This window comes from Triplophysa dalaica, chromosome 17, assembly GCF_015846415.1.
Source record: "Triplophysa dalaica isolate WHDGS20190420 chromosome 17, ASM1584641v1, whole genome shotgun sequence".
NCBI lineage: Eukaryota > Metazoa > Chordata > Actinopteri > Cypriniformes > Nemacheilidae > Triplophysa > Triplophysa dalaica.
Window position 1 is genome coordinate 6,819,272 of NC_079558.1, and position 23,323 is coordinate 6,842,594.

At 39.9% G+C, this 23,323-nt stretch overlaps 1 protein-coding gene across 1 annotated transcript in view; it reads left to right on the forward strand.

The window, feature by feature from the left end:
- The window catches only part of usp54b (ubiquitin specific peptidase 54b), a 60,143-nt gene extending 37,236 nt beyond the window's left edge, over positions 1 to 22,907 (forward strand). Inside the window, 16 exon segments of the mRNA XM_056770785.1 lie at positions 1,809 to 1,914; positions 4,348 to 4,494; positions 5,177 to 5,326; positions 5,430 to 5,601; positions 5,849 to 6,025; positions 7,202 to 7,805; positions 7,919 to 8,046; positions 8,165 to 8,323; positions 9,511 to 9,630; positions 12,971 to 13,139; positions 16,649 to 17,601; positions 17,676 to 17,797; positions 18,577 to 18,717; positions 20,303 to 20,458; positions 20,460 to 20,481; positions 20,724 to 22,907. Coding sequence (XP_056626763.1) covers positions 1,809 to 1,914; positions 4,348 to 4,494; positions 5,177 to 5,326; positions 5,430 to 5,601; positions 5,849 to 6,025; positions 7,202 to 7,805; positions 7,919 to 8,046; positions 8,165 to 8,323; positions 9,511 to 9,630; positions 12,971 to 13,139; positions 16,649 to 17,601; positions 17,676 to 17,797; positions 18,577 to 18,717; positions 20,303 to 20,458; positions 20,460 to 20,481; positions 20,724 to 21,001 — 3,604 coding nt within the window. The 3' untranslated portion in view covers positions 21,002 to 22,907.
- The last annotated feature ends 416 nt before the right edge of the window (positions 22,908 to 23,323 follow it).

Here is a 23,323-nt window from a genome sequence, read left to right on the forward strand (position 1 = left end):
TGTTTTTGTGTGTATAATTTAATCGAAGGGTTTGCTTTCATGGTTTCCCAGGTCGCATTTGCATTGAATTAGAAATGTATTGATGTATTGTGGTTTAATACACAGCATTCCTTTTAATCTTTCATTACGTGAACAGCTAGCTGTATTTCTCACATGTCGTGTTTTAAACAGTGCTTATTTCTGTCCTATGACTTTTCAATTAAATTCTTTTGCGGTAATGACCAGCTGACTAAAAATGGCTCCTTTTGTATTTGGAGTCATGAGAGATTGATTCCATCACGCATATTAATGTGAAATGGTGTGGACAGAGTAATCGATTAGCAATTTTCTTAGATCGACCATCAATCGTGCAAAACTTTCATATAATCATCATGAGTCACCCTGAAAATCATAATATTCCTAAAATTTATGCTTATAGGACAGAATCTGATAACGGAAGGAAAAATGTTAATAAAAGCCAAAAATGACAATGTCAGCCACCCTCTTCAGAGCATTATATACAGTATGTGCTATATACAGCATAATCTGAGATTACAAACACGGCATGCTAAACAATTTGAAGAGTAACTCAAGGTTAGACTGGTTTTAAGTCATGAGTCTTAAATTGGGGGTGATTTTTACTGCAATTTATTGTTTGATCATCAAGTTTTCATTTTATTTTAAATGTAAACAGGAATGTAAGTATGGCAACAAGTACTTATCATACAATAATGGTCTATTGTCTGAAATGTTATCATAATAAAGTATGTGAATATATTACACCCGAGGTAAAAATGCATGATTACCTTTTTTACAATATTGATGTCTCAGTCAGTTCACCTATTATGGGAACTTGGATTGAACTTGTTTGAAGAGCCTTGGCTTCATTTCAAACACAAACAGAAGAGTATGTTTGTATGTCATTTTCAACATGGCCATCATTTCCTAGTGAAGCAAAGGGCAGACCTGTCTATCAGATCTAATTCAGGGCCTGTGTATAGGTTGTCTTTAGCCCTTAAGCGTCTGTCTTGGCACATTTCATCCTCATGAGCACACGCTGACAGACGGTTCATGGCTGCCGATATGCTGCATGTCAAATGGATACTATCTCGCTTGGCTTAAGGAAACATTAGCCAGTAAAGTATGCTGATATCTGCGCAGGCCCGCGGCTCCCGATGGAGTGAGAACAGAGAAAGTGTGCTGCTACATTAGTTTATAATGTCTTCTAGGGAATAGTTATCTACCAAAGACATAACATTTCATCTTTGGAAAGACTTTGTATGGTTTTTAATCATAATTTTATTCCTTTGACTGAACTGTGTTTAGCAACCCTTGGGAGTAAGAGCGAACCGACTGCAGTTTTTGTAATTTTGTTTAGTAAGAGGAGATCTTAAAACTACATGATAAATAAATAAAATCATGAGGGATAATGTACAGTCAGCCGGTTCAGTATAACCCTTTCAGGGATTGGTTTGCAATAATGGCTGACTATGTGTGACTACATTTTACAGCATATTGCACAGCGATATACTTGCCAAATAAAACAAATTAAATGGGCATAAAATATTGATTGAGATTGAATTTATTTTATGAATGAGGAAAGGGTAATATAAGCAATTTAAAACTAGTACAGCTATGTAGGAAATTGGTTGCCTGAGGTGGTGGTCAGTACAATTTTAATGCCATTGTACACCACTATCAAAATTCCTCACAGTTACCGTGATGTCAAAATTTGATACCATAACATGGGTGCAGCTGTTTTTGTATGCATGTGTCTTGTTTACACTGGTGCTTGAGGACACGTCTGTCTCTTGTTCCCTCTGCTGCAGTAACCAAGCCGTCCGAATGCTGGAATGTAAAGAAAAGCCAACACCCGACATGTTTGGAGAGCTTCTCCGCAATGCCAGCACCATGGGCGACCTGCGAAACTGTCCGGTAAGCGTTATGAACACATGCTCATGCCTGTCAAGTCAAGGATAACCGTTTCAGGGCTCTAGACTGATTTTGCGACTATTTTAACTGCCAGTGCGACAAGTTTTTTTTTAATGGTCGCACCGGCGCAACTGCATTATGTAAATTTAATACGCAGAAATGTTATATTGCACAAGCGGCGCATTTAGTCAATCATATTCGTCTCCCCTCCTTCAGTCATTCACTTATCTATAAGTGCCCCCGCCCACTAGCCTAATGCGCGGGTGTAAGAGGCGCCTTTAAAAAGGGTCGACAGAGCAAACAAACGCTTAATCTTGCAACTGAAATAAATATGTTTTGCTGCCTGCTGAATACAAGAATTTCAGCAGCTAAGGTACAAAAAAGCAAAGATAATGAAATGTGCTGCGTGTATAGCTAATGCATAAAGTAACTATATGCACTATACCAGTGGTTCTCAAACTTTTTTGGCTTAAGTACCCCTTTTTATGATTTTTTTCAAGACAAGTACCCCTTGACCAGACAACAACATTTTACTTTAAAATATAGTGAAATGACAGTCAAACCTTTATTATATCTAAATTTATTAATTTATATGTATGCATCTGTGTGTAGTCCTAATTTCATATATAAATACTATTATCATAATTTATTAATTTTCATTATTTATTCCTAAATGTCAGTTTCTCTCACATACAGTACCCCAACGTACCCCTGGGAGTATGCGTACCCCCATTTGAGAACCACTGCACTATACTATTGTATAAAGCTTTTCACTAAATGCACCTTGTATTATTATACAGTTTATATGGGCACATTATACCAAACCAAAAATGTTTGTAGGGATTTTCACACAGGATGTGATCTTGTGATTGAAACAGCCAGATGAAGCCAAAACAGTCTATCCTGGTGCATGAAACTGTAAACATAGGGCAACTAAAACAGAAATAACTTTTATTTTACGTAACTAAGACTGTGCCGATGGTAAAATATTACCCAGCAATATTATCTCTTTCACCATCCATGTTAAAAGCATGGATTTGATTTTTGCCTACTTAAATGATTTTCACCCAAATGATCCAAAAACTTTTGTATAACCTCTTTTTTAAGCCGCATAGACACAGCTCACGTGGTCTGTTAAGACTGTCGTTCTTTGCTTTTGGAGATGGTTCCAGATTGTTCCAGCCCTGTTCTTGTTCATTCCTCTCTGCAGACAACAGACCCCCAACACACACAGTCCTGGCCTATTACACATCAGCTGTTGATCAGCTATTACCCCACACCGTTACTCTAACCCCCCCACCACCACGGGATGCAGCTCATTTCATCATCCAGCATACACTCCGGCTCCATCCAGCATACTCACGGATATTCTCATGTCAGCAGCTTTGGAATCTGCTCCTGTGAAATCAGCAAAAGTCTGTTTAGCTAAAATCTGTGCTTTTATTTCCAGTATTTTTTTTAAATCTTATACAGAAATAAAGTTGTTTCAACAAACTGGCTTAATACAACATAATATTGAGATCTCTGTTTCGTAACCGCTCTTTAGGAGCTTTGATGTCCGGCCTGAAAGCATGTGTTTGTCTAAATCCGGGGACAGGCTGTGGTACCGAGGCTGACAAGGATCTCTAATGGGACACTGTGTGTTTGTCCCAAATCTCAACAGCACTGCGCTGGTGTCTGTTCATTGGTTGCTTTTGTGGGTGTGTGTCTCTGAGATGCAGCGACTGAGGCACAGAGATAAAGGCTCTTTGGTCAGTTCTGAGAACCGTCTTCTTTGTCTTATCCCTTCCTGCCCAGTTCTGGTGCCAGTGTGTGCCGTCCCGCTGCCTGCGCTCTTTCTCCATGGCACAAAGGCAGTGCCGGGGCGGGTTTTGTACGCGAGGGGTCAAACTGGCAGCGGTGCTGCTTTTTTCCGTCTGTTTTCGTATGCCACTGCCAAAGTGCTGCGATTCAAAGAGCTATGCTGGAACATTGGGTGCTGAACATAAGGCCCTGCTGGAGCGTGTAGATCTGTGTGAAGCGATCCTTTCATCTGTCCTTAACCTTCTCAACCCGCACATATACGTGTGATGAAGATCGTCGGCGCGTGGTACCTCAAAGTGAATATTTTATTCTTAAAGTGAATGTATTTTTGAATGAACAGTTATACATTTTACATTTAGGCTATGCCCATAAATAGATTTTCTATGGAGCTTAGCTCCTCCCCCTTTCATGAAGAAATGGTATGTTATGGAGACAACAAAAATAAATGCATCATATTGTTGATGTGTTTTCTACATGACAATAATGTGATGTTAACCTGATGCTATTTTTTCAGTGCTTTCCTAAATAAGTCACTTGTGTTACTATGACACCCAATAACTTTTTTGTACTCTCTCTCTTCTGCAAATGCAAATACACTTAGTTTAAGTCTCTCTCTCTCTCTCTTGGTTATAGAGTAATTGTGGTGAGATGTTGCGGATCAGACGGGTTCTGATGAACTGTCCGGAGATCATCAGCATCGGCCTGGTCTGGGACTCGGACCACTCTGATCTGGCAGAAGACGTCATCCACAGCCTGGGCACGTGCCTGCGGCTGGGTGATGTAAGACCCACAGACGACACACTCCTATTGTTCTTTTGTCGCCACCTCAACACAATAACCTTGAGTCTCTAGCGCACCGTCCAACAAAATAACGCAACACTGTTGTTTTTGTCATATTCAATAGCTGCATTACCCCACAAAGTGTAACAGCGTTCACAACTTAACAGTAAAAATGTATTTGCCCCTGAGGCAAAAATATACATTTATGTCTATTTGTTTACCAAACACATTAATAACCAACAGCCATTATTCATGTGAATCATTTAAGTACTATTGTAACACTTTAAAATAAAATTCTATTTATGAACATGAATTAAAGTGATAGTTCACCCAAAAATAAAAATTCTGTCATCATTTACTCACCCTCTTGTCATTTAAAACCTGAAATGACTTTTCTTTATTCTACAGAACACAAAAGAAGATATTTTGAAGAACGTTGGTAACCGAACAACGACGAGACCCATTCACTTGCATTGGTTTTATGTCCATACAATAGAAGTGAACGGGTACAGCCGTTGCACCAACATTTTTCAAAATATCTTTCTGTGGGAGAAGGAAAGTCACAGCATTTATCACAGTATTATTTATTCCAGAAATATAACAGAATTTTATGGCCTTCTACAAAACTCCAAATCTGATGGATCCTTACAGTCAGTTCTGCCTCTGTTTACTCATCTTTCAGTTGTTCTACCGTGTGACGGATGAGTGTGCCAAGCAATCAGAGCTCTACCTTGTGGGCATGGTGTGCTACTACGGCAAGCATTACTCCACCTTCTTCTTTCAGACCAAGATACGCAAGTGGATGTATTTCGATGACGCGCATGTGAAGGAGGTAATGACACACACTATCTTCAGCAGCTGGCTCTAGTGTTTCTAATTGTGAAGGCTGGAGACCGAAGTCTGAGGTTAACGCTGGATGTGGTGATCTCTCCCAGATCGGACCGAAGTGGAAGGACGTGGTGTCGCGATGTATAAAGGGCCACTACCAGCCGCTCCTGCTGCTCTATGCCGATCCCCGTGGGACGCCCGTGTCGTTTCAGGACACGCTGACAGCACAGTTAGATCTGCACCACAGCAGCAAGGCTGGCTATGACAGCGAAGACTCTGGTGAGACTAACAGGAAGTGAGGGATGAGAGGTAGAGGGTTAAACAAAAAACAAGATGACCTCTAAAATGATCGGCGTCAAACAAAATGAAATTCTTTCATCATTTACTCGCCCTCATGTCATTTCAAACCTGTATGACTTTCATTCTTCTGCAGAGCATGACAGATATTCTTTCGAGCAGTTGCAGGTAGCCGAGGTTAACTAACTCTCTTTCTTAACTCTTTCTCTGCTGCCGCTGGCGATGTCAGGGAGGGAGCCCTCAATTTCAAGTGACACGCGCACAGATTCTTCCACAGACAGCTACAGCTACAAGCACTCTCGATCGCACCACGAGTCCATGGCCTCTCATTTCTCATCTGACTCTCAGGGAACTGTGGTGTGTAATCAGGACAGCAGCGGTTCCCAGAACAGTATGGACACTGCAGGTGCTCCAGCACAAACACACTTTAATATAAATACCACTGCATAGAGCTGTTCAGCATTGACGTCAGTTTATATCCCAACCTGCAAGGCTAATTCGCATTGGGGTCCCTTGAGGTTTTCTGTTGGGTTTTTAGAATAGATATTTTCAATTAACATAAATTACTCGTGACCGGAGCGTGAAGTTTGTGCGCTTTGCAGAAGGTACATTGTTATCAAGTTTCTAGTTTGGAGTTTAGCTCCAACAAGGTTGTGCGCATTTATTATGTCTATGGTTGTGCGTTTATGATGCCTGTTGACGCAAACCGTTGTAGTCGTTATGTATAGTTGTGGCCAAAAGTGCAGTCAAACTTGGACAATTTACATTATTGCTCTTTATTCAGGTATTTTATTAAAGATGAATTCATGTTTTTATTCATGTTGCATTGGTGAGTTTGAAGTTTAAAGTGAAGCTCAAGTTCAAGAGCAATTTAAGAAGGCTTTGCTAAAATTACACACAGCACATGTGCACAGTTTATAAAGACAATGTCTTGTATAAAAAATATATGTGAAATAAATATTACTACAAGAGAGGATCAACAATTTGAATATGAATTTCTTTCCAAATATTAGCCGGGGTTTAAAACTACAGTTAAAAACCCAAAACATGGTTTTGCAAATGGTAATAAATACAGCAAAAAACATAGTTACCACAATTTTACCACAAAAAAAATCATTTTCGATTAACTTCCTGTGATGGTTTTTTTTATGCATTTTTTGGTATATAACAAAACTTTTGCCAAACAATTTTGTCAAAAAAAAAACCAACAAAAAGCATTTTTGTCCATTTTATACCATACACCCCCCTATTTTTATTGTTTAGTCTAACAAAGCAAATACTGTATAAATATGCCCTCTGGACATCACTTTTGGCCACTGCTGTAGATTCTTGTTAGTATTTTTTCTTGTAAACTTCTTGTTAGTATGTTTATAATGCCCTTAAAGCTTTTTGCCCTTAAAACTTTTGATAACTTTTATGTGTTGTAAAACAAATTGTAATCGTCTCAAAGTATTAACCTCGGATATTGTTTGACACCCAAAAAACTATTTTTAAAACATGAAATTGAAATTGTATTGCTCTTTCGAGATTTAGGGCTATAAACATAACACTCCAATTACAAATCTGTTTTTGCTTTCTTAAGGGGAGGTTCTTAAAGATCAGGCCACGCCCCTTTGTCCGCAGAGGCCCTCCTCCACTGGCCATCTGCAGGATTATAAGGAGACTCACAGCAGACCCCTCTCATCGTCCTCTAGCTCAGGGGTGGGCGGCTCGGAGGCCGGAGCGCAAGCTGGGGACTGGGAAGATGAGAGCACCAGTAGCGAGTCCAAATCCAGTTCCAGTGGGGGGCGCTATCGACCAACCTGGAGACCCAGAAGAGAAGCCCTGAACATCGACAGCATCTTCAGCCGGGAGAGGCATCGGCCGGCCGGCTACGCCACACTTGGACCCTCCCCGCTGTCGGAAGATGTGGTCTCACCCGTAAAGAGTGAGTTGGTCTTAGCGGCTGCTGAAGAGGATTCAAACATAGCGGCAATGGAGGCAGGGGACGTGGTTGATGGCTCAGGGTGCATGTCAGAGTTGGGGGTGGAGCATCTTCCGATCCCACCCCATTTAAGAGGCGTGGAGCAGCCGCCGCGGCTGATTCAGAGGATGGAGAGTGGTTACGAAAGCAGCGAGAGAAACAGCAACAGTCCGATTAGCATGGACATGCCGCTTAGTGACAACCCTAACACCAATGCACACAGGTACTTATTCAATGAACCGCTAATACGACTCATCACCAGATCCAATATACCCTTCATGTTGTAATATACAGAAACAAATAATCTAATGCCAGCTCCACTATGTTGTGCCTTAGGGACAGTGGCGGTAAAAGGCCTGTAACTTCAGGACCCTCCTGGCGTTCAGTGCCTAAATCCAAAAGCAGCAGTGCCATCCTGCAAGACCTCAAATCACCAACCTGGAGCAGTGCTCCACTAAATTTGGGTGAGCCACATCTGATCTTTGCCCAAATGTATTAACCCACTGTTACTTGGTTTTCATGTCAAGGTTTTAAATGGGACATAGAAGTTATGACTTATTGATGTGTTGTGTGTGTGTGTAGGCGAGGGCCGCAGTGAACTGGATGAATTGCAGGAGGAAGTTGCCCGCAGGGCCCGACAGCAGGAGCTGCAGAGGAAGAAGGAGAAGGAGAGAGAAGCTGCCCAGGGCTTCAACCCCAGACCTAGCAAGTTCATGGACTTGGATGAACTTCAGCACCAGGGTAAATATCACAGATGGTAAACCCAACATAAAGAATGAGATTCATTGAAGATAGAATCAAATAAAATGGGCTTGGAGAGATTATGGGCGAATTCCAAGCAGTGTTTATGTGCCCGTAAAAAGGTTTTTTCGGGGAATGAAAGCCATTTATAAGGGCGTTCAAAAGAAATATATTCACAAGGGACGTTCCAGAAGTATGCTAGTGTAGGGTATGTGTGATAATCGTTTCTGATCACATGACTTAGGGTTACGAGTTTTCACGATGCACTTTTAAGAAAATACGGTGGGGGTATTTAAACATCATATTTTTAAACAGTAATAGAAATACAATTTAAGAAGTTTAAAAGGTAGCTTAAGATAGTCTACTTTGGAGGAAGGTATGTCTAAAACGATTTATATAAAAAAATATTTTATGAATAATATATGATTTTTTCACATTTCATATTAGCTGTTGTGGGTATGTGACAAAACAGAGCGGAAAAAAAACTAATGAATTATAATATTATTACTATTAAATATAATTATTATTAAAATGGATGTGAATCTATATATCCATACCGATATTCACATTTATAATACTTTTATTCCAGTATTAAATATAATTATTTTATAATTAATGTATTTATGTACTTTATGTATGTTATAAAAATATTCTATATATACTCTATATGTCTGTGTGAGTGTGTGTGTGTTCATATAATCAGTATATAATATTGTATTATTTATATAATATATATATACTTTTTTAGCGCCTTAGTTTACCCATATTGCAAAAAAAAGAGCAGAAAACAATGCACTCAAAAATGGAAAAGCCCCAAAACCCTGAATGTTAGATTTGTGTCATTTTAGTTTGGAAATCGCCCAACCTTAAATCTCAATAACTGTATAAATAATAACTGTAAAAAGTGATGTTGTTTAAGAGAAGCCACAACCCACAGCACATATAAACACAATTTTAATCATAAATCACTACGTTCCCCAGTCCGTGTGCAGGGTGTGCGTTTGCATATATGTCTATTTGTGTTTCCGAATTGTGTTGGTGGCGTTCGACTGTGCGCTTTTGTCAATAGACGCCTCCATTTCCGGTAAGCCATGCAAAGTTTGCAAGCGGCGTGTTCCCGGGAATCCGGTGTTTGTGCGGTTTGTGAGCGTGTTCTCAGAGGCCTGGCCTTGGTGTGTTAATTGCAGGGAAGGGGGGCAGTTTTGAGCACTGCCTGGCAGAGGCTGACTCTCTCTTAGAGCAGTCACTGCGTCTGGAGCAGGCCGGGGACACGGCTACAGCCCTGGCGCTTTCCCATCACGCTGTGTGTAAGTAATTCTAACCTGCCTCTGCTTGCTATGCCCAACTCCTACACTACCTGTTCGGGTAACTATCCTGGTGTATGCCTGGTATAAGTCCATTTAGTAGTTAATAAGGAACATTCCTACACTGCCTTCCCTTCCTGCAGTACCCTAGCTGCGTGCATAAGTGTGCGTGCTCATGTGTTTGCTTCTGTCTGTTTCTGTCTTAGCTTGTTTTTGTGCCGTCTTATCATCTTGTCTCTGTTTATCTGTTTGTTTTTGTCAACGCTGTGATCTGAGTAACATTTTAATTGCTACTTGGATTCCGATTGGTTGACCGGTAATGTGGCTTTGCCTGCTGATTGGTTATACCGCTGTTTATGTAATCCAGTCGAGACTTAAACAATTTTGCACCTTTTTCACAATTTTATTTTGTATGTGAGCTATTCTTTTGGAAAAGGCTTCACTGTTCCACGCTAGCTGTGCTCGGCTAAAACCAAATCCATTCTAGATGCAGTGTCATAATATTCCTAACCTCTTATAAATCCCTTTTTGGTGAAAGGATTGTGATCTCTTCTGAGCTAAAATCGAAAATCGAAATCCTGCCCAGATTGAAAACAAAAAATGGCTTGGCCAAGTATTTCGCGTTTACCTGGAACAGTTTTTATCCAAACGGCTTACCTGCTTGAATGATTAATGAGCAGGGAACAATTTCAGCCACGCAAAACTCTTCACAAGCTATTTATACTGCTATCCAGGTCGGCAAACCCTCCATCTCTGTCTCGCTTTGCTCACAGTGTGTTTGTGTATATGCGAGCGCATGTCTTTACAGTATGTGTGCGGCACAGCTCTAATATATGTAGAAGGAAGACAGCTTTTGTAAATATTACCACTCCTGAAATCCCTGTCGTCATTCCACTGTCCCGGGACTGATTCCTTTTGGATCAGAGCACAATCATACAGGCAGTACTGGGAATCTTTGGACATTTTAATTCAGAGAATCTAATTCAGGACCAATCTCAAAAAATAGATTCTGTGTCGTTTTTTTACACTGCAGAACTCAAATGAGATATTGTGAAGAATGTTGGTAACCGAACAACGGCGGTAACCTTTCACTTCTATTGGTTTGTCACAAGATCAATTCAAGTGAATGGGTAGCATCTTTGTTCGGTTACCAACATTTTTTAAAATATTTTTTTCGTGTTTTTCTAAAGTAAGTCATACAGGTTTGAAATTACAAGCGGTTGAGTGAATTATGACAGAATTTATATTTTTGGTTGAACTATGCCTTTAAATTCATTAAAATTGGTGGTCAAAGTTTTATCCCAACAACAATATCATTCCTCTATTTGGTTATTGGTATAGTTGGGGTGTGGACTCCACCATTCACGTTTTTTACAATGATTCTAGAATTTTATTATTTGTTAAAGTTATCATCCATTGTGTGAAAAGGCCTTAAGGAAGATCTCTTCAGCCATCAGTTTTTTTCCAACCTTAAAGATATAGTTCAGCCAAAAAATATTCTGTCATCATTTACTCACTCTCAGGTTATTCCAAACCTGTATGAATTTCTTTGTTCTGCTGAACACAAAGGAAGATATTTTGAAGAATGTCACGAGCCAAACAGATCACATCCCCTATTGACTCCCCCATTGAAGATAATTTGTAGAGTATATAAAATATAAAAATGTTTTGCTCCCCCTTGCCGAGATAAGAAAACAACACTTTCAACTACCCCGTAACCTTGTGGTTTCAACACATCTATCCTTTATTCAATGTTTGTTCTGTCTGCTTCGCTTCATGGGTCTTCAGTGTCCCATGCCCTGCCATGGCATGTGCTGTCCTAAGCTTTGCCACCTTGCACCCCGCTGTCCTTAAAAGGCTGTCTGTCCCTTTTCAACTTACTGAAAGCGAAGCGCGTAAGCCAGCTCAGGCACAGCTGGTGTTGACAGCAGAAAATGTTCTCAAAATAGCATTTTTATGATAGGCAGAATTAATGCTATACCAGACTTAAATGAAACAGGTTCAAGGGAACCATGGCAACACTAACCTCCTATGCGGGTTTCCATGTAACTGCCAAAGACAGGAGAGCAACCAAATCATCTGTTTCTTAATGCGAACTCATTTCAGGCTTCCAATTAGGTTGAAGGCGCTGAACATTAACCGGCGTGATCTGTGATCAATCTCAACATGTTCTGTTTAGCACACTTTGGGAATGAGAGCTTTAATGCTCTGCCACAGGTGTTGGTTTCTCTCGTGTTGTGCTTCTCCATGATATGATCTTTCTGAAGTGTGTTTAACATGTCACTCATTGTGGACGGGTTCGTTCAGTAAGCAAAACACTGCAAATGCACATATAATGGCTTTGTTTTGAAACTTTGCGAGCTGCCATGATGCTTTTTAAGATGGGCGTTATAATTAGAAATGCACCGATAGTCAATTTTTCCACCATTACCGATTATTCAGAATGATATCTGCCGATACTGCCGATATCTGCTGATAGTGTGGTGGTGATATTAACTTGCATTAGCTTAATTCTTAAGATTAAATGAATATTTCTTAACTTTCTGAATGTTATTAATTCATATAATCAAATTGGTGATGCTTCTCAACATATTCTCTATACAGAGCACAAATGAATTGCATTTTCCGGTCCCCTTTTGATTGACAGGATATATATATTGCCTTTATCGGCCGATAGTATCACATCTCTTGTAATAATCTCAAATAATGAATAGCAAATAACTAAGTTTGCAATTAACATGTTTTTTAAACTGACAGGCTGATACATAATACATATACATTGGGTCAAATTATTCATTTCTATTCGCACTACTTTAGATTGAACCTAAAATACTATTATTCAATATTAAATGGGATATATTTAGTTCTTTCACCTTGTATGCCATCTTGTTTCAAAACGTTTTTTGCAATGCATCATAGGCTTGTTCATTCTACAATTGTTGCCTCAAAGTTTGGCTAAGACAACGTATTTTTGAACGCAATGTAATCAAGATGCCTGTCTTCGTAGGCAGCTCTCCTGGTTTAGAAATAGACCAAATGTGTTAAGAAGAATAAATGTTATTGTCATGAACCCATTGCTGATGCCATATGATCCACTTCGTAAAACGGGAATAAAAGAGTGTGCAAAGCTTTGCCTATTGAACACAGCCTAGACCTCCCTCTTGGGGTAAAGGTGGGATCTATCCCACCGTCACCCTTTCCTTTCTTTCAATTTCACTACTTTTGTCGTTTCTGTAATAAAGAAATGGTCCGCATGCCGGCCCCTCATAACTCGGCTCTTCTTTCTTTTCTGCATTTTTTTCTTCTGCTCTTCTTTCTTTCTGTTGTTCTTTTTGCATTATAGCTAAACTAAGATTTTCCATGCATGAGGGCAGTGCTAACACACATAGCAGGACAATGGCTGCTGACGCCAAGCTGCAAAAATGCATGAGGAGAGCGCGGGGCCTACAGCAGCGCATGCAACAACAGCAAGAGAACCAGCAGGAGCCCGGCCACCCGCAGGGGCCCTCCAGGTACCTGTACTGTCAACCTGTGTGTGTCTAGCTTAAACGCTTGTCCAGATCAATACTGACACAGACCCATACTGTATGTCTGTTTGAGTTGTGGCGTGCACTTGTGTAGTTTCCAATGACAGTGTGCCACAGTTTAGCACAATTCAGTGTTGTAGGGAGAGTGATGTAGTGTTAAGGGGAGTTGATGTTTAGGGGCGTAAATAGAAGAGTGAGCTTTATGAAGTCTTTGTTGCTTTGTTTAACCTTCTGTCTTATTTTTGTTTACCTCCAAAAGAAATTGTCTTTATTTTGTGTAATTTAAATATGTTGATGTTTTGAGTTATTTAAATAATATTTTGGGGAAACTCAATTGGAAAGCTATGACACATGCCCCTTGTGACGATCATTGGTGCAAGTTCTATATGCCATTAAGTGTTAAATTGCATGACTTTGTTTGATAAGATGGTCCTCTTCCTTGCCCTTAATATCATTTTAGTAAATATTTGTAAAGCTGGAGCCGTCCTTAATGATTGTACTCTATTCAAGTACATTTTTCTATTTAATCGGACTGTTTTTACTTCGGAAACATTACAAGTACTGTAGTATCATAATATGTTTCATACTTTTTACTACAATTCATAAACACATGTTGTTGTTTTTACCTTTCATATGTAGGTACATTAAAAACATCTAGTACTTTCTACTTTTACTCACGTAAATATATCCGAGTTAAATATTTGAGTAAATGTAAGAAAGTACTTGGTTTTGACTGTATCTAAGTATAAAAGATAAAAACAATATATAGTCTATATGTATGAATGTAATGGAGTGAGAAGTATGAAATACTGTATACTCTACAATTAATGCACTGAAGTAAACATTTTTCAAAGTAAAAACATTCTGATAAAAACAATGTTACAAATACTTGAGAGTAAAAAATGTAAATACTAAAAATGCTGTCCTTCTCCGTGTATGACCCATTCCACAGTGTACAAATCATCTGTTTGTTTTAATTTACTGTATTTGTTTAGTATTGTCAACATATTTTCTTTACTTGAATTTTGGATCTCTTCATATTTCTTAACTGTTATTGTGATGTCAGTTCCAACTATAACATCTTTAAGGCATTTTTATTTAGTTACTAAAGTTTTGAAGAATTGTCAGTCTCAAGGTTATTTATCTTCTTTTGGTTATTGATTATGTTATGACATATTAGTTTAAGCCAGGACTATGCCTTAGTTATATTAAGATATTTATGTCGCTTTTGTAAAAATGCCTTGAATACTAATGAAGAATACATTTCTGGTGTGCATCTTGAGACAAAACAATGGCTCTAATAGATTTTAAGATATTTCTGGCAAGTTATATTCAGTAGTCACCTATTGGTTCGGCACCTCAGAGAACAATGCAACAGTGATTGCAGCAGCGTGTCCAGTGGACTTTGGTTGCTTAGTTGTTTTTTTGTCCCCTGTTTTCTCTTCCCTTCATCGATTAAAGGCGTTGATGTGATGTATGGTCTGACCTGGCCAAAGCCCCTTGGGTAATTACCAAGTGCAGTGCTTCAGGAAGTGTTTACAGTAAATGAGCGCTCTGGCACATTAATCAGAGATGTTTACCTCTCCACTCACTATAGATCAAAGGTTTTCAAAGCATGTCTGGTGCCTCCTCAACCTTTCACGTTTTGGATGTCTCCCTTATTATATATCGTGTGGGCTCATGAGATAGCAGAGCGTCCACTGACTGTACATTTTAGAATCTCCGTGCATGCATTGTCATCCAGGTATTTCTGCCTACTCCTTCATGACTACTGTGTATTCGGACACACAACTCTTTTGATGTACTGATTTTGATATAAAATACAAGAAGGGTAGTAGAAATATTTGGATTTGGACGCCAAAAAATGAAACACTCAAAGCAAAACAGAAAAGCTCAGTGCCGTGTCTGCATCTGCCATCTTTCAGATGCCTTTTCCCAGTATTAGATAAAGATTTATCTGCAAATGAATCTATCACATGGGTCATCGACAGGGTCGCTGAGCGCCACGGGACACGCTGCACGATTGATGATTTTCTTACAGTATGTGATGACCTGAACTGCTTTATTAGGATAGCAAACAGCTTTTCTGATCGAAAATTTCTTATTCCCACGCTCTCCTGTTCTGGGGAGCTTTCGGGGGTATTTATGGCCACTGCAAGTCTGGTTTGTGCAACAACTATAAAAATGATGTCAAGGTCGTGTGGTGCATCAGCTGTGGAAAGCACATAGGGACTGGGTGTATGAGAGTTAGTGTGTGTGCACTATATGAGCAATGGCTCATGAATACTGTAGCGTTGTGAAGGACGCAGGTATCCTTGAATTTGGTCCTTGGCAGCATCTTAATCTTCAGTTAGAATGTTTTAGAACGGGATTCATCCATCAAAACTGCTTCAATTGTTATTGGACATAGAAATGAACATTATGAAGTGAAGGAGTATGAAGTGTTGTTTTGGCTTTCTTTGCATGTTCTGTTCTGATGATAGTTTTAACAGCACTAACGCAAACAGATTCAAAGATGGGGTCTTAATAAAGTATTTTAGGAAGAATTGTAATTTTTACATTTGTTTTATTTTGTAAATGTATATACTCCAGCCAATATTAAATTGATATTTTCTTATCTAAATGTATGTAATTGACCCAGAGCCGTTGAGAGAGAGAGTCACAACAACAGAATTAACACTTTCAAGGAGCCTTCAGATAGTTCCAGGAAGTTTATGTTTTCTCTTTAAATACTATATTTCTTTCATTTTTTATTGATTAGAGAGGGGATTTAATGCTGTTTCATGCATTCTGACTTCTTTACCATGTTAAATGTGCTGTCTTCTCATGCTTAACATGTTTAACTTTTTTTTTAAATGAGTTGGATGTTTTACGTAGTATTTCTGTGCTCGATACACTCCCCCAAGGTTCGTAATCGCATAGGTTTCACAAAATGAAAAACCGTTACGTAACAACATTTCTTTGTCCCTTATTGGGCAATTCTCCCTGAAACGCACGGCAAGGCGAAATAAATAGCCCGCCCACGCGTCAACCAATGGGCAGCTGCAGCTCGTTACACTTGCGATAGTGAGAGAAGTTGAGCTGTGTTTGTTTGTTTGTGGCATTTCAGTGATGGATATAATGTAAACAGTGGATATAACGCTTGCGCGTGGTATGTGAAACTAAGTCATATGTTTCCATTTTGTTGGCAATCGCCGCGTATGTGGATAATGTAAACAACACAATTTATAGTGAATCAAAACAGTTATGCAGGGACAATATGATGATGTATTGTGTGCTCATAATTTATTTCCTCCCCCCACACACCCCCAAGATGTTGTCTGTATTCTGAAGTAATCGTACAGCTATATCTATTTTTTATAAGCGTGAATACTCTTCGAAGATACAAAGTAGGGCAACTCGGTTATCTGCTTGTTATTGTAGAATTTTAGTGACTTTTAATTATTTAAAACTGGGAAAGTCTAACCAAAACCTTTCCATTCTTCTTTCTTTAGTGAACAACCTGGCAAGGTCCAAGTATTGTTGACAGACAATCAAGAAGAGGTCTGGGAGACCAATCGGGATTCTGTGCTTGGCCCACCCTCTCCTCATCACATGAAATCAACTCCCTTGTGTACAAACTTGCCATCTCAAGCCTCTAGCCGCCCAACACTCAGCAATGCCCGACCTAACTCTTCTCAGCCACACCCCCAAGATCCTAATGAAGATGATTGGCCAACACAGCATGAGGAGGATTGGAGTGGCATCAGATTGTCAGATGTTCTCCATGTTTCAGGTGTTCGAATCAGGCCTATTCGTAAGCACCTTGCCATATCCCTGCCCACTTTACCCCTTGACTTCTGGGGAGTGTTGGGAGAAAACGAAGAGGTCCCCAGCCATCAGATTCCTCAGCCTTTGGTCTCTCAAACTCCTTCCCAAAATCCTTCTGTGTGGAAGGACACTGGAGGTGGTCCAGATCGAATATCCCAATCTAACAGGGCCACCAGTTCATCACCTGCACCCCCTTATACTGAGGAGAAGGTGCCGATGCCCAGAAGAGCCCCCATGTGGCAGCCCCTATGCATGGCTTCCCAGCCTCAATCCCCTGTCCTGTCTCACTCTGAACTGGCTCCTCCTGTTGCTGCTCGCCATTGGTCTTCCTGGAGCTTAGACCGTCCCGATGCTGTCGTTACCCCCTACGCGACGCCTCCTGACCAGAACCAACGGACCCTCTCTCAGCACACTCCTGGAAGGCATTTTCCTCCGCATAGTCCAATGAGCACCAGAAAATTTTTTACCCCTAAGCACTCCACTTTTCAGAATGCCCCAGGTATGGAGCTAGAACCTACAGAGCCCGAAGACCAGGAACTCTCTGAATTTGATTCGCTCTACCAGGCCAGTCTCCAGGCTGGCCCCAGTCCTGGTCGAGCCCTGCGTGGTACCAGCTCACCTGTTGTAGGAAGACCAGGTACATAACAGGACATATAAACAGTTTGAAATAATTGCCAAAATAAATATTCTAAACATAATTTCTTTGGACAGTACCTCCAGCTGCACGAAAGCTGCTCACTGGAGTCGGACGCTCTAGGACCCCCACAGCTGAGCTTGAGAGAACTGCTTATGGATCACCTGGTTGTTACAGCCCCACTGGGTACATGAACATGGTAAATATATATGACTACACAATTATTTTTAGGTTTGATATACCTGTCAGCGAGTTTAAATCATTCATATTTTCTCTGCATTTTGCTATTTATTTAAAGCAACAGTTTACCCAAAAACTAAAATTCTGTCTTCATTTACTCACCCTCAAGTTGTTCGAAATCCATATATATTTCTTTCTTTCTGATGAACATAGAGAAAGATATTTGAAAGACTGTTGTATTCGTAACCAAACAGTTCTTGGACACTATTAACTACCATAGTAGGAAAAATGGCTGAATGAATTTCTTTGTTCTGTTAAAAACAAAATAAGATATTTTGAAGAATTTAGGAAAGCACACAGTTCTGGGACACTTTTGACTTGCATTGTAAATTTTTCTACTATGGTAGTCTTTCCGGTTACAAGAATTGTTCCAAATAGCTTTCTCTGTGTTCATCATAACTATGAAGTTTTTACAGATTTGGAAGAACTTGAGGGTGAGTGAATGAAATTATTTTTGGGTGAACTGTCCCTTTAAGGGCTGTTTAAACTATAGATGATAACTATAGATCATTTTGCAAGACATAAACAACACTGATCTAAAATTACTTTGTTTGTGAAACAGGTTTTTAAAAACCCATGGCTGTTACATTGCTTTGTTTTTATTATGTCTGGTTCCTCCTAACATCAGAGCATGTTTCTCATGCAGCTTACCATCTGTTAGCACATGTTGATTTTTGTTTGGGTGTCATGTCTGGTTTTCTCGATGGTGCAGATTTTCTTCTTGTTTGTTCTTTACAGCCCCCGTCGGTGGTCCATCACGGGCTGCAGTCTGGAGAGGAAGACCAATACGATGCAGATCATTTCCGACGCATCGCCCGCAGCTTGAGCGGAACCGTCATCGGACGCCGTCAGAACCGTCTCGCGGTGTCTAGAAGTTTCGTAAGTATCTCTCTTATAGTCTTTTTAATGAACTCGGTGACCTCACACACACACACACACACACACACTGAAGAACACGACACTAGTGTCTGTAAGCATTTCGTCTCCCCTTAAAATCATTGTAGTAAAATAGCTTTTTTGTTTTAGGCAGTGGCTTATTTAACCTGAGGAGCTAACTAAGATTTAAAAAGTCAGTAAAGTGATGGGCCCATTCACTTCTGGGGCGCTCCAGAGGCAGCTATAGGGGCCAAGGGAGGGGGCGAGTCGGATATCTGCCCCAGAAACCTGATAAGAGTGCCGTTACCCAAGCAAGAAGGAGTGTTAACATGTCGCTGCTCCCTCTTTAGCTTGATCGATGTGAGCTGCCTGTCTCTTGTCAGTCACTGTTGAGTTCTAGGTCATTTTATGCACACGCTACATTTACATTTGCTCATGGCACCTCCTGTGTATTAAAAGAGACATAGCACACATAGTGTTATACTTTTTATAAAGACAGACACAGAATATCAACAAGAGGTCCACAGTTTTTTGCAGTATTGCACCCTGTCATTCACAAGTTCTGTGAACGTGTACTAGAAAATTAGGAATACATAAATGTATTGTCACATAATGTCCATGTACACCTGGACAAAGATACAGTACACACGCATAACTTCATCCTCTTTCTAAGTAATACTGCCATCATGTGTCCATTTGCTGTAACTGTCACCACATTTAAAAACGCTTGGTGCCTTATTTATAAAAACATGCATATACTTATATATAATAATTATAAATAATAATTATAATTATATATAATCTTTTTTTTCAGAATGACCTTGAAATTATGTGTACAAACTCTGTTGATATAGAATATCTTGAAAAGTTCTAGTATGGCGAATAAACAGAGAAACGCAACGTAAAGTAAAAACGCTATGCCAGCATAAAATATTGTATTATTGTTTCGAAAGATGCTTAGAAGTAATGAGTAAGAAAATGCAATGCGAAAATTAAATAACAATTAAAATCATTACAATAGAAAATAGCATTTTGTTTGTGCAAGTTTTATACTTTTTTTATAAATAAGGCCCTTGATTTTCAAGCCTAGCTTAAAGGGATAATTCACCACAAAATGGATATTCTGTCTTCATTTACTCACCTTTTAGTTGTTCTAAACTTGTTTAAATTATTTTGTTCTGGTGAACACAGAGAAAGATATTTAGAAGAATGCACGTAACCATACTGTTCTTGGCCACCACTGAAAACCACTGAAGGAAAAAAATATTTGTTCTGTTTAACACAATGAGGGAAAGTAAACAGTTCTGGGACACTTTTGACCGCCATTGTAATTTTTCCTACTTTGGTAAATATATACAGCTGCAATTTTAGGGTGAGTGAATTATTACAGAATTTTCATTTTGGGGTAAACTGTCCCTTTAACTTTTGCCGTCATGAGTTTTCTATTCTGTTTGTGTGTGAGTTAACTCCCCATCTTTTCCTCTTTCCCCGACCCTCCCCTCTTTTATCCTCTTCTTCTGTTTTTTACTAAATAAACGTTCTCTACCTTGTGCTTATAATTGTACATGTGTGTTTTGTGTGTGCCCAGTACGTAAACATGGGGGACACCGGGGTTACATCATATCAGAGCACTGTGTACTCGCCTAATTGTCTTCAGTTTTCATTGTCACCATCAGACCTTCATCTGCTTCCACCAAACTCTCTTCACCTCCATCCATCATCTTCACCCATTTCCCATCAGCCTGGGCCCTTGTGGAGAGGCCCCAGGTAAACCCCACTCTCATTTTCCACTAGAGTGACCATCTTCTCCATCCAGAGGGCCATTGATTTCCATCACCTTCTGTATTCCTCCTTCTGCTTTTGTAGTGCATTTGGTCTAGATCCCAGTTTGTATCTTGTATATGTATCATTGCTTTGTGTTCTTGTCTTACTGCTGGTAAATAAGCTCTTTTTGGTTGTTGCTTTTTCTTTGATTGGATCCTGTCCTTCACCATCCTACCCCACTGCAGGACGTCTCAAGAGGTTCTCCGAGTTTCTGGCTGTGTTTGACCGGTGTCAAGATCTCTCCAGTGGGCAGCACTACAGTCCAGCACTGAAGTGTCCACAGACGGTCAGTCTCTCTCGGGTTCTTTCCCAACCACGGGGACCGGCCTTCAACGTGATCCGTCAGCCCTGGACATTTTGCACAGATGTATCGGTTTCCCAGGATTCCCCTTTTGCACCGGAGCATGTCCCTGATCCAGGCCTGACGCCCACCACCCTGCATTCTGTATCGTCCCCTGGGTAATTTTCGTCCGTCAATGCGCTCTCGTCCCGCACAGCCGCTATCATGCAAACGCTCAATCCACAGCATGACGGAAAGAGATAGTCAAAACTGACCCTTTCTTTTTTTATTGTACAGCAGTGGGATGGCGTGATGCCTTTAAGCCTGAGGTCGTGTGTGACTAACCTATGGTCAGCCCTGCAGCATGCAATGATAGGAGCGTGGGGTTCAGACCGAGACCCCCGCAGTGAGCCATTCAACCCAGAGCACTTAACTAAATTAAATGCTTTTTAACGGGAAACGTTCAATTAAACGCAGAGACGCAGACCCCCACGCTGCACTGATGATAAACGTGTGTGTGCATTTGGTAGGGAGGGGCTAGTTGAAACCCCGCCTCTTTTATCACCTGTCTGCAAGGAAACTTTTTCTCTTCGCCTGATGCAAATCCTCAGCAACCAATGTACGGAAACGATCTCTGCTGACTGAGCATCTTTCCCCAAGAGGGATGGTTTCCTGCAGATGCAACAAACTCACACTTCTGAAACGTTAAGAGAGAGATGAGAGATGTTTTGTATGATGTCATCTCTCAGCTCCGGTGCTTTTTCTCAAAGCAGGCATGTAAATCTGCAGCCCCGGGCATGAAGAGCAGACCGAACTGATCTCTTCTGACCTTTTCCTCCTACTTCTCCGAAACGGGCATTTCTGTAGCACACGGCAGTTTTGTGTCTCCAGTTACAGGCAAGGACTGTACGCGTTTGACCGGACTTACAGTACGAAATGAATTTATTGTTAAAAGCATCCTTCTTGAGATATACAGAGGAATGGAGAAACCACGTAATGACGTTATGGAATGTTAAATCAAGCCTAGTGGTAAACATTATTATCTGCATTAAGAGAATTATAGTACACTTCAGAAGTGTAAAGCTGGAGAAAAAACGCTATTTTAAATCCATTGACGGTTCTCCCGTTTATACAGGGAGATATGCCAAGTTAAGCTTCCTTTCTATTGTTTTGTTTTTTTTAACACCGAAGTCATAGCTGTAAGTCTGGTAAAAGCATCCTTAAGGCACGGGAGAAGACTTCAGGCCTGTACAATGGAAATCATCTCATTTGTTGTTTGTAGAATCTACATAGTTTCTAGATTTTACTTTAAAGCAACACAGTGGCCCTGATAGCTTAGAAACGATCGATTATGGATAGGAAGAAGCTACACAGCTTTGCTATAGTGTGTTTGGACAATATGAGAGGCCTTATGCAAGGAATGCATTCATGGAGGTATTCAAATAAATGTTAGACAATATACTAACAGATGGTACTGATTGACAAGTGTTTTATAGGCTATCACAATATAGTATGATTAATGCAGTATTTAACCTTATCCATTCTAAACATAATGTGCTGTGATATATATTTTTATTTAAAGCCTCTAAAATTAAAATCGCTGTAAACAAAATGACTTAAGCAGTTTTAGAAGATCCTGTTTAACTTAACCAAAGATTGGCTCTAACACAAAGATAAATGATTTTTTACGTCATTGGTCACTTTTTCTTTTCACTTGAAGGATGTTTCAGATTGTAGCAAAGGCGATGTACGAGTATGCTATGCAAAATGCTCTCTCCTTGAACTACCAGCAAAGAGTCAGATTGGGACGAAATCTAATATTTTTTCTTCTCTTTGTTTTCTATATACTGACGAAAATGGTTTCCTGCTGAATTGTCGAATCTTTACTTTATTAATTATCTGTACAGTTAACAGCCTTTGAATGCGAGTTGTAGCCAGGGGAGGATGGTTTTCTCAAAGAGGAAATAGCATTTAAATGGTTTTCCATTTCGGGACTCATTTGTAAATGCTTGAGGTTGAGTGAACTTGTATTTTTGCAATAAAGTTATTACCAATGCACTCCAGCAGGGGCGCTGCACAAACGCCTATACTCTGTGTCCTGTGTTTTCTTTTAATAGGAGTTGTGGCCTTGTATGAGAACTTCCAAAAGAGACCAACATGCTGTACAAGAAGGTGATGAATGAAAGAAACAGGATTTGTTCTGAAAATTTTATAGTCACTAGTTCTGTGTGCCGTGACACATATTACTCTACCACGTTTACCCATAAGTACCTAAGAGAACAAAAGCACTTTGTGTAACTGTGTAACATCATCTTGGTGCGGCTGGGACGGTTGACATCAGCTCTGTGAAGAATCTGAGCTCCTGAGATCTCCCGAGCAGTTTATGGCACTCTCTTACCAGAATTTTTTTAAATTTTATTTAGTCTTATTCACCTACAAAGCTCCAAGACACTTATGTGGCCCTGGACCAAAAAACTCAAATGCATAATTGAGTTTTATACATCA